Here is a 12,272-nt window from a genome sequence, read left to right as displayed (position 1 = left end):
ACGAAGCACACAGAACATCTTCATGCAGGACTACAGACATTTAATTTGCAGGACTATGGCATTTATTTTAATTAGGGCTGAGCTGTAGTCAGTAATAAGTCTGTGAAGCTTTCAATAACTAAGTCATCTCCCTTATATAGTGTTTATCCTATGGGAATGGGGTACATCCCTTCTCTGCTTTTAGTCCATGAGCCAAGCCTTGCCATCTTTTCCAGTACTCAGATTCCCGGTGCCCCCGGCTGCTCTGCTCCTGGCTGTGGGGTGGGACAGGCCCTGGCTGGCCTCTAGTCTGCGGCGGCGTTACGTTGCCTTTGGCAACTGGTCCCTGGCCCAGAGAGAGCAGCTGGCCCTTGCTGTGTCCTGGCAACTATCTCCGCCTTTAGTTTCCCTTTCAAGTTTGGATGGATTATAGCCTCACTGGCCTTTCTGGATTTGTTTTCTTCTACTGAATTGAGGGTTCTCACACGCAAGACATGGAGCATCCCATTATGGCACAGTGCCTCACGGGCTGAAGGAGCCGGAGAAAATACTGCTGGGTTCATCTATGAGAATTCTTTAATTTCTCCTTTCCGTAAAACATGATGGATGGGAAACTTCTGACTTGTAGACTGATGGGAAAGAAAGATTATTCCTGCATTGGAAACACTGTGTTGGTTTGACTCCTTGCACTTCTGAATTTAGAATTCAGTTTATTCCAGGTTTTTCGGGTTTGAAATGCAGAATTGTTTTCACCCGTCTGTGACAAAAAAAAGAACATCTAATTTTCCCTCTTCTCTTTTATGTCAAATGTGGGTTCATTCTTGGTAGCAAAAGAGACGGGCACCCTGTTTTGATGAGTTTTTAGGAAATGAAAGAAAAATAGTAAGTTCTTTTTATTTACTTCTTGGTGGTGTTCTATTGACTCTTTGAAAATTAAATTGTAATTTGTGTACGGCTAGAATGCCATAAGCTGGTGAAAGTGAGCGTTACTTCAAATGCTTGGTGTTATTGCATTTATTTAGAGCACGTTCATTAAGAAAACTTAGCTTATAGCTCTATCTTTTCTTCCAGATTCTTTCTCGGTTACACTGAACATAACTTCAAAAAGAGAGTGTTTTCTTAGGCTGCCTTTACAGTTTTTACACAGAGTTAAAGGGAGACTGCTCATAGGCCTGGAAGAAAAAGACATGAAGATTTCTAAGTAGACAGGAATCATATGTGGATCAGGAAGTCTCATGCTTGAGCCTGGGAAAATACTCAAGTGTATACGTACTTACCGTATAATCGTTTTCATGTAGGCATCAGCTTGTAGTGGTGTCCTTTTGGCCCATGGTCTGAGCCAATAGGCTGCTCTTAGGTTCTTATTTTGTATAAAGGTTTTTCTACGTGGAATATTTGCTTTAAGCTATCAAGTTTTTTTACGTCATTTTGGAGGAAGGTGGCTCCACTAGAGTTTCAAATGTTTGCCCTTTACATCCTTTCTCCTCACAAAATTATTGTGTCAAAATGCAGCTTCTGCTAGCTGAAGAAAACCTTTGTTAGTTGCTGATCCATCAATCACCAAGTAGAAGCGGTTTGAGGGTGGAGCTATTTGTACTTGTGCTCAGTGATGCATCGTTTTGTTTTCTTAGACCTCCTGCTTTAGAACTTAAATCTCAGCTGCTTTCTATGGTCCTATGTTTTAGGCAGTAGATGTCAGTCAATATTGCATTTTAATAACATCAAAAGAGGAAGAAAACTCAGTAAGTAATTTCTAATTAAAAAGAATTCATAAACTGTTAATGACAGTCAGGCTTATTTCTGTATGTAAAGAACGAAATAGAGAAGAAATTAAAATAATGACAGAGAGGTGTTTAACAGTACTCCATAAATCCTTAAGCCACTAGTTTCCAGAAGCTGGCAAATCATGTCAATGGAAAGACCACTTAATATTTGCCCAGTTTCTTACACTCTTTACTCAAGCAACTGCTCTGTTGGCAGTCAGAATGGTGGGATACCCAGTCTCTGATAACTCCAAGGACATCCATAAGCATTTAGATCTTGTGGATCTTTGTTCAATGTCATTACAGCTGCTTTTGTATTCTGACAAGGGACGTTTCATGAAACTGCTTTTTGCCATACCTGCAGGAGGAACTAACTAGAGGAACAAGGGCCTTTCTGCAAAATTTGAAGATGGACTGGCTGTTGTGTTCTGTTCTTTGGAATATGTATTTACTTTTTCACAGAGCGTTGGATCTTCAGCTTTTAGTAATTAGGAGGTTGAATTGGCTGGTTTGTAGAGACACTGCAATATATGCTCTAGTATAAAACTTTAACTTGGAAATAAAAATTAATTAATTATTTAAGATGATAGATATGTCTATACATCTCTCTTGCTGCACTAAAGATGGTCCAGAAGAGGCAAAAAAGTTTTCTCCCTTTTTTCAGCCCATGTGGCTAATAAATGTGACGTCTTTTCCCAAAGTCTCTTCATTAATATTTGGGAAGCAGAGTAACTGCAGTTATCCAAAACTTTCTGATAATGAGAATGAAATTTTTACTTTGATTTCAAGGTTCCTAGTGGGAATCCACATGGGACTAGTTCTTCCTATGGAGTTGCTTTATTCAGTTGACTATTTTAGGCTTCTTATCTCCCACTGATTTTTTTTTTTTTTTAATTGCTACAATTTTCTGTTCTTGGAAATGACAAAAAAAAAGAATTTTTAAGTAGTTATCCAAACCCATTTTTTATAGCCTTGGAGAAATATGAATGGAAGAGAGAGAAAAACATAACTTTAAATCCCATATCTGTAGCTGACCATGTTTTAGGAACACTCTAAATTAAGTCATATTTTTTTCAGATGTTTCAATAATCTGGATTTTTATTCTTCATTTTATCTTCTTAATACCGAAGACGAAAATATAATCGGTACAAGAATTTTATTAGAATAAAAATATTGCTACATTTTCTTGTTATAATCTAAATGTGTAGCATTTTTCCTATTCAATAAAATAGAGACTTGGCTCATCTAGAAGCAGACGTATACTAAGGTGAAACACTAACTAATGCAAATAATATTTCTACATGGGCTCGCATCAGAGAGTAGGTGACTGGCTAAATAGCTGCTCTGTTTCCTTCATCCTGCTGCTTTAGAAATAGTATCCATTCCCTTGATTAATCTGCTGGAGAGTATTGAGGTTCTGGAATTGATGGTTCATTATGAAAATTGCCTCATAAGAATCAATTAAAAAAGATTTAAAGATTTTTTTTCCTCTAATGCTCCATTTAGGCAATAAACATCTAATCATGTTGAGGACAAGAATATAGTTGGTCATAAAAATAAAATAATGTGGGGGCTGAAAATGTGGTCCTGTGAAAAACTGGTATAATGTAGTTTATAGAAGAAATATTAACGTATAGAAATATTTCTTATTCTCAGAGATCCCTGGAAATTTTAATGGTATTGACAATAAGTATTAAAATGAGACTTTACTGACAAAGTATCAAAAGAAAATTAAGTTGATACAGCTTTATCCTCATAGTTTACTATTAAGAGGTTTTGGTCCTGAAAAGGTACAGTGGTAATAAAATTTACCCATGAACAAGATATGTTATCTAGAGTGATAATTTTTTTTATATGAGCAGCAAAGTTTTTAAAATATTTCACAGAAGTGGTTGTGCCAAAAACCTGGGCTTCTTATTCAATATAGTTCAATTAATGTCACATTTTATTAGATGGATGCTATTTATTTACTTTTAATTTTTTTATTAATCCGATCTCCTCAAAATTGTCACATTACCATTTTTATTGCTTTCTTAACTTACCCAGAAAAGATAACCAAGGCTTGCACTGGAGTATCACATTCTGTCTCCATACTGCCACAGCTGGAGTCATCTGGCAAATTTCAGTTAGAATTGCCCTTTTCCCATGATGGATCTGACAGTATCACCGTACACTCTTCTAGCATGAGTTTTTGCTTCATATCTAATAAGTTGCGGGCTTGCTGATTTTTCAGGTTACGTTACAAGACCTTCCTTACAAAGCTCTGCTTGAGGGAAGCACGTACGTGCAGAGAAGCAGGGAAGTTGTATACTGGATTTACTGATAGCTTGCTAGTCTTGAATCAGCAAATATGTTTGTGCTTACAATGTGCGCGAGAGATTTTTGTACCTATGGAAGCTATACTTATGCAGCAGTCTCTCATCTGGAGAGATCTGTGTGCTGTTACTAACTCAGCTGTAATTTCCTGACACACAATGTGGGCTAACGTTGTGAGTGGGAGATTTTATTACTTGCAGTAGTTTTTGGAGGATGGATGATGGTGAACACTGAGAGCAGACTGAGAGCAGTTAATTCCATGCAACTCTTGATTTTCCTTTTTGCTTACAAGCTACAGACATTTTTTCTAGACCTTTTTCCACCAATATGCCTGCTGTGTACACACTTATGAGGCAGATTCAGGTCCCCTATAGTATATACTTGTTTCTAACCAAAACTGGTGTTGTAAATAAAACTGGTGCAAATAGAACTGATGTTCTAAATAAAACTGGTTATGTATTCTCTTCATTCCTCTTCTAGATAAACAAAAAAGGCTGCCATTTAAGATAAATTTTTTTCTTCATTTTTTCTTTTTTTGTTTGTTAGGACAGTGCAAAAATTATGTAGTCTTCGATATCCTAAGTACGCCTGTGCTACAAAAGAATGTTTTATCATTTAAGACTGTTTGTTCATGTCCTTAGAAATGGATGTGAAACTTCCAATAGTTGCTGATCAGAGAAAGCTCTTTTTCCTTATTGCTAATGTATTTGAATATGAAGTATCTCCTAGTAAGTTCAAAAACCAAGTAGTACAGCTGTTTTGTATCATAAAGTCTTGGGATTTAAAAGTGTCTCATACCTCTTTTCTTGCACTCTTACATGACCATGCAGATTTAAAAGATGTTGCCTTTATGTATATACAATGCTTCTAAGCAATGTACAAGTCAATATTAAAATAAGTAAAAATGTGCTCTATTCTTTGAGTGGTTTACAGCTTCAAATTCATGATGTGATGAAACCATGTGAAGAAGGAGGCTTGATTCTGGAACGATGGGATGAGTTCACCTGTAGTTAGGCGCAACTCATCCAAGCTGCTTAGAGAGGGTGACAGTGACAATCAGCAACTGCACGATAGATCAGGTTTTTTTGCTTGAGAACTAGGCAAAGTTTTTGCTGTAAGGTGAGGGTCTTTTTCAAAATATTGCTGTATTGAATGACTCTCGGTTATGTAAGGGGTCCGAATAAGATGTCTTGAATGAAAAAAGCACCTTTTAATGGGATGACATGTTAATGCAGTGGTTTGCTGCTTAAATCTACTCCCAAGTGTGTATATTTTTCAGTATGACTTGATATTTAATTCAGGAGAGAAATTACTGCAGTTGTAAAAGTTTATTTAGTATATTATAGACAACTTTATTATAATAACGTTATATTATAAGTTACTAAGCATGAAATTTTAAAATACTTAATTTGTTTGATTTAGGAAGTGCAGAATCTTATTTGTTTAAATCTGTAGCCAGATCTTTCCTGCCTGTATTTGTGGGAAGACACATCATTAAGTCTCTTTACCATTTGATTAGTCTTCTGAAAAGTTTGTGCATTTGATGGAGGAGTTTCTACCTCTCTCTTTTCAGTGATTTACCAGAATCGCTGAGGACTAAAGCTTTGACATGTTTTGCAGTTGCCATTTAAATTCATTTCTGTAAATCAAATATTTAAGATGCAGTAATGCTTGCTACCTTTTGTAAAGCAATTTGGCATCTGCAATAAAAATAACTATATAGTTGTTAGATGGATGGTGATGTCTTCATAAACAGTTGCAAAACTGTATCTAGGAGTATTTGGGATGGTACTTTACATAGTAAACGTAAAGATTTTAGAAGTTTGGGGTTTTTTAAAGATAATAAAGACATATGTTTTTTCCAGTCGGTGAATTTTACTTGCTTTTTCTATTATGCTTCATTTTAATAAAATGAACATCTGTTTCTGTTGAACTGTAGGGAAGAAAGGTGGTTTTAGTTTTTAGCATAGGTTTATTACCAGAGCATATCATTGGTCTTCAAGAATTATTTTTTTGGTGCACTGACAAGATTCATATTCATCTTAGTTATGGGCCTAATCCAGTTATTACAAGTTATGTTGAAAATATTTGTATAAAAGAATTACCTTAAATTTTTTTGTTCGTCATCTTCATATCTCTGAACTATACAGGCAAAATTTTAACTGAATATCTGGTTATTTTTTTCTTTTTTCTTTTCAATATTAGGCCACTGACATCTGTGATCCAAACCCAGTCACAATGCTTATTCTGTGTGTCTACCTATATGAAAGTCTCCCTCACTACTTACCCAAGAACACTATAGAATTTACAGGTGCTCTCCACGCAACTGTTGTTAAACAGGTACTGATACTATTGAATTCAGATTAGTAGCAGTACAAGGTTAAAACACTGTGTATATATGTGTGTTTATATTATGTATATACTACAGCAAAGACTGAATGGGTTTCATGTCATTAGGCTACTAAATACAGAAGATGGAAGCATGTATCTTCTTTTTTTTCTCTTCAGGCTTGGGATTGTGACTTCTGCTGCTGATTTTTCCCTATGCTTGTAAGAACAGAAAAAAAAAAAAATCTACAAATCTAACAAATCTGAGATCAAAGATAGAGAGGAATACGAGATTAACAGGCATAGGAGTACAGTGTACACTACAAAAAGAGTACTCAGAAGAAATGAGGTTGGATAGTCTGTGGGAAGTCTACACGCCTTAGGAAGAAAAATGATCTACCTAGTCATTAGAAGTACTTTCTTATTTTGTGATAAACTGATTTTGTTCTTGTTTTTTTGATAGCTGCGTCTGAAAAACCCAAGCAGTAAAACTTTGATATACAATGCTATTCTTGTAGGAAGAGATGCTGATGACTTCTCATTACCTAAAGGAAAGACTGTGACCATTGCCCCTAAGTAAGTGATGATTTTTTTAGTGTTATTAATAAGTCTAGCATTATGGAAATATAAACCTACTAATTTAATAGTGGTGGAACACTAGAAATATGTTCAACTCTAAGCAGGGCAAAACTAGTCAGTATAAAGATTAGGCTTTTTCTCCTTAACCTAGAACAAATCCAGAGTGATTTATCAGTGGGACACTTGCAGTTTAGCTCAATAGAGCTTAAGAGCAGAATCCATGCTTTCAAATCATTAGAGGAGCCATCTGTGTTCAATAAATATTTTTGTCCCAAAGTATTGTAAGCTTTAATTTTCAGTTTGGATCTGCTGTTCTATTTTATTTTTTTGCCTAACTGAAGTTGAAATATCTCCTCTAAACATAATTCTCATTTTTGACATCAATGCATTGTGGAAGCATGAGCAGGTAAAAATTATTTCTTTTAAGATTTCAGGTTTTGTTTCTTATTCTTAATTGAAGCATGTCTGGGAATTTAAGAGACCACGACACAGGTTTGATAGTAGTGTTATGTTGCTTCTTTTTGCCCCCATCCTCCCTCCCCACCAAGACAGAAACTGTTGCAGTTGCAATGTAGTTATTTCTCTATCTTACATTTCTGAAAGCCATCTAAGGATTGTGGAGAGATTTAATGTTAAGAAAACATTAGGTTGTTAACATTTTTAGTAGCAGAAATACTCATGGTATATTGCCATCTTTTTGTTCACTAAGTATGTTTTGCTTTTTCTGTGCTGGGTGGCTTTATGATTAGATACAGGAATTTCACTAATCCCTGTTTAACTAGTGAAGACAAGAGGGACGTAGCAGTGACTCTGGCTGTCAGTTAAGAGTTTTTAAGTTTAGACTGGAAGTCTATTTAAGATATTCCTTTACAGATAAAATGGATTAGGTTGTAAAAAGGAAAACAAAGGTCAACTTCTGTATGAAAAGAAACTGTGAGAAGAAGAAAAATTTCAAATACATATTGTCAAATTCAAGAAGACTCAACATAAATACAGTGGTCTTTAAGGATGATCAATATTTCAGTACTAAATGACATAGTTATTGTAAATATATGCAAAAGGGACAAGTAATGCTATGTTTTCAGCGAGCTGTGAGGCTGATTTGATTCCATTTTCTTTGCAATTACTTCAAATAAGAATTAACATAAAAATATAAGCCTTGAAAATATCATGTGTTTCTCAGAAAGGTCAATTCCATGGCTTTTTTTCACTTCACCTTTGGAAAAAAAGAAAACCAAACCCAAGACACAAGTAAATGTGGGCAACCTTGTCATTGAGCTGCTTGGAATTATATATAGCAGCAAACATTTGAAAAATGCATAGAAATAAAAGCTTGTGGAAACACCAGTCATCCACTGGTGACCTCTGCAGAGTTTATAACATAACCTTACTTGTAATCTTGGTCATTAAATGAAAAATAGGTTCTTTGTAAGTAATAGTTTTCTTAATATTCTGCTGGAAGTGTTTGAGAACTCCATGCTGAGATGGGTGAGAGTCTTGTAGGTGCTTTATATTAGATCATAATATCATAGGTGGGTTTTGAAGTGGTAGTAACATGAATAATAAACCAACACCTTTGTTTAATTGATTATGTGTAGGTTTATGGCTATTAGTGCTGATTGATATTCAGTTGTGTAAGGTCAAAAAAATGGTAGAGGATTTGTAGGAGAGAATGTTCTGCTTACTTTGGAAAGAATGACTTCAGAGAAACTCAGAAATGAGGTAGGCTTGTAACAGACTTCTAGAAAAAAAAGAAATATATTTGTGGCCTAAATAAAAAGTGAGGGAGAATTTTCAGTGTATTCAGTAAGAAATTTGATGTCAGTGTATTAGTAAAACTTAAAGGAGTTATTTTTTGATGGGCATGACTATAACATGTTTAGGAATAAAAGATGTTAAAATAGCTAAAAAGAGGCACTTCACATTAAAGTTATTTGTTCTACCTTTAGAAGTAAATAATCCATAAATATGGGATTAGAGGCAGATGAATCAATGTGTTAAAAAACACTAAAAATTAGGAAAGCCTACTTGCTATATCAGAGAACAGGAGTCCTAGTTTAAAAACAGGAGTTATACTTTAAAAAAAAAACTTTCTGAGTATCTGTAATGGTTCAGACAACTTAAGATCAGATATCTCTGCATCCTTGTTCCCCTGAATTGAAACTGTTCCTCAGAAATTTATGAATATTATATACAAATATGGCTATGCCTTCACCACTAGTTCATCTTTCATTGCAAGCTAGCTTGATACTAGCCAGCTTTTTTTCCCCTGAAACAGGTACTTTAGATAAACCAATGAACAAGAAGCAGTTAAAAATAGCAGCTATTGCCTTGTGAAGGCCTGCTGCAAGGCTCCAGTCAAGTTGTCAAGCTTGCTTTGCCAGAGTTTCAGGGTAAAAGGTCACAGGAAATATTAGCAGTTCAGAGAATATTCACTCAGGAGAGTTCAGGCAATTACAGCTGAAAAGATGAACCATAGCCTCAATAAGGAGGCTAAAGAAACTGAAACTTGTCAGTCTTCTGATTGGAGAGCTGGAAGGCTTTAAGACAGACATGTCATGTATAGTGACTTGTCTCTAATTATCTGCCAAATATATATATTCCTATATTTAGAAGTAACTATAATTAGATTTAAGATGACTGCGTGTCACTATAATCACTAATGAAGAATAACTCTGGCTGACTAATCCTGTTGGACCTGCTGGGTGAGCCCACTTGGCACAGAGGATTCTGTAGATGAAGGCCCAGGCTGAAAGAACTGTGTTTACTTTCCAGGAGAGATGAACTGCAGGAAACTGATAAGCTAAAGAGATCAGGGAAAAATTTGAGCAGAAAGGCAAAGGGTAATGAAGAGGAGTTACTTAAATATATCTAGGAAGCAGCGATGCAGCATTAGATAGAGATGCCAATGATTTTAAACTACTAATAATGAAGTGACAGAAATATGTTATATATGTCTGTCTGTATTTTCAAAGAAGCGTGACAACGTATACTGTGGTCCATTGCTAGCTGGAGAAACTCATAAATGACTGTGGTGGGGTAAACTTGGCTGGCTGCCGGACACCCACCCAGGTGCTCTCTCACTCCCTCTCTTCAACAGGACAGGGGAGGAAAAATTGCTAAAAAAGGTTTGTGGGTTGAGAGACGGGGAGACTGCTTACCTTACCAGTGACCATCACAGGCAAAACAAGCTCGATTTAGGGGAAATTATTTTAATTGAAAATGAGTTAAACCAGACTTTTGTAGTGAGAAACAAAGATAAAATCAAAACGTCGCTTCATCTCTTCTCCACCCTCTTCTCCCAGACTCAACTTCACTCCTTCATTCCGGAGTCCTCCATCTTGTCCCCCTGCCACCCTGACTGGCACAGGGGGTAATGGGGAGCAGGTGGCTGCGGTCACTTCATAACAGTTCCTCTCTGCTTCTCCTTCCTCCTCGTGCTTTTCTCCTGCTCTGTGAGTCTTTCCGTTGGCAGCAGTCCTTCAGGAAAAATTGCTCCAGCATGGGCTATCCACAGATCACAATTCCTTCAGGAAATATCCAACTGCTCTGGCATGGGGCCCTCCACGGGCTGCAGCGTGGATATCTGCTCTGGTGTGGTCCTGTCCACGTGCTGCAGGGAAATATCTGCTCTGGCAGCTGGAGAACCTCCTGTCCCTCTCCTTCTCTGACCTTGATGTTCCCACTGGTGTTTCTTACTCCTTTTCCTTGCTCCTCTGTCTTTCTGATGTTTTCGACCTTTCTTAAATATGCTTTCACAGAGGTGCCACCAGCTTGGCCGATGGGCTCGGCTGTGTCCTGCAGTGGGTCCGTTATGTAGCAGCTCCTGGTCTCTTCTCACAGAGGCTGCCCCTAGAGCCCCCTGCTACCAAGACCTTGCCACCTACACCCAATATCTGTCAAGAATGAATATTTTATATCAGTTGGCTGAGATGAAACTGGCTTCAATCCTAAGCAACTGAACACCAGGGAAATCTTCTGAAGACTATACTGTCATTCTGCTCTGGCTTTTGGGATGCATCAGAACATTCTCAGTGTAGCTTAGTGTCAGATCTTGCATATAATGTAATTAATCTTTGATCTGGGATTTCCACTCTCTGGGGCACTGCACTGTGCCATATAGACTTGCAGTTCACAACAGTAATAGCATAAAGGTCTCTAAGGTCTCTTATGTGGTGTAGATATGCCTATAAGTTACTCAGTCTGGGTATCTTAACAAGAGAAATGATGAAGATCAATATTTAAAAGCACCTTCCTGGGAAAGGGACTTGTTTATCTGCAACCCATATAGAACAAAACTTTTTATAAGAACAACAGCTTGAAGCTGGAGTTGTACAAATTCAACCTGGAAGTAGCGAAGGTGATTAACAATAGAGGGGAAGAAACTCTATCTGAATGACAAATTCTTTAACCACATGGGGTTTGCAAATCACAGAACATTGAGAATAGTGCAAGAAGTGACCTCAGAAAGTTATTTAATCCAGCCTTCAGCCTCGGATAATATGGGGAGCTTTCTCAGAAAAATGCTTCTGCCAGATGGCAGTTATCAGAAGCAATTGAAGGATGATTGTGTTGCACATAATGGCCTACAATGTATAACTACTTCAGATTGTGTTATCTAGTAATTTCTGTTGGCCTTAAACTCTACAAATTTGATCCCTCTAAACAACTTTTTATCTTTCTTTTCCTACACCAAAATATAACAAATAAAAGAGAGAGAATTTGATTGCTTGCTTTTTTGAAAGATGGTACATGCTGAGCTGATAAAAAAATTAAGAATCTTTGACCCCTACAATATATCAACTGAAGTGGGTGTGGATGAAGCTAGTTATAATAATATGAGAATGAACAAGATTATAGAACAATTCCATGAGCTGAATTTTACCTCACTTTACATTGACCGCAACACAGATGAATAGAGAAAAAAAACTAAGCAACTTTGTGTTTTCTGTAATGCTGGTTTTGCCACAGAAGGCAACAGTTTTCAATTCAAATCAGACTTCTCTGCTGTTGCATGAGCCGGAGGGCAAAGAGGCAGAATATTCCATACGTTCCATTTCCCTGTCATTCCTATTTGCGACAAGAGCAGAGTAGGCTCCTTAAAACTTGATCCTTAAACTGGCTTTGGGAATGTATGTCTCAGGCAGTATACTTCTCTGGGAGTCTGCAGTCCCAGGATGCATTTTCCAGGATTTTTTGAATGGCAGGGTGACTCAGGAGCCTTAGACTCTGGGGCGCTTAGCAACTCTTCACTGTTAAAAATGGTAATGTCTGGGGACTCTGCAGCAGGAACATGAAAGCTGTAAG

The 12,272-nt window shown here is 36.8% G+C and overlaps 1 protein-coding gene across 1 annotated transcript in view; it reads left to right on the top strand.

Moving 5' to 3' along the window:
* Window positions 1-12,272, top strand: part of CHDC2 (calponin homology domain containing 2) — a 78,726-nt gene that overhangs the window by 59,350 nt on the left and 7,104 nt on the right. Inside the window, exons 11-12 of the mRNA XM_010571384.1 lie at window positions 6,264-6,398; window positions 6,850-6,962. Of these exons, the coding sequence (XP_010569686.1) occupies window positions 6,264-6,398; window positions 6,850-6,962 (248 nt within the window). The remainder of the gene's footprint in view (window positions 1-6,263; window positions 6,399-6,849; window positions 6,963-12,272) is intronic.

This window comes from Haliaeetus leucocephalus, unplaced genomic scaffold, assembly GCF_000737465.1.
Source record: "Haliaeetus leucocephalus isolate CR32 unplaced genomic scaffold, Haliaeetus_leucocephalus-4.0 Scaffold317, whole genome shotgun sequence".
In the NCBI taxonomy this organism is placed as follows: Eukaryota; Metazoa; Chordata; class Aves; order Accipitriformes; family Accipitridae; genus Haliaeetus; species Haliaeetus leucocephalus.
Note: the sequence above shows the minus strand (reverse complement) of the source record. Positions and strands in the feature narration are given on the sequence as shown.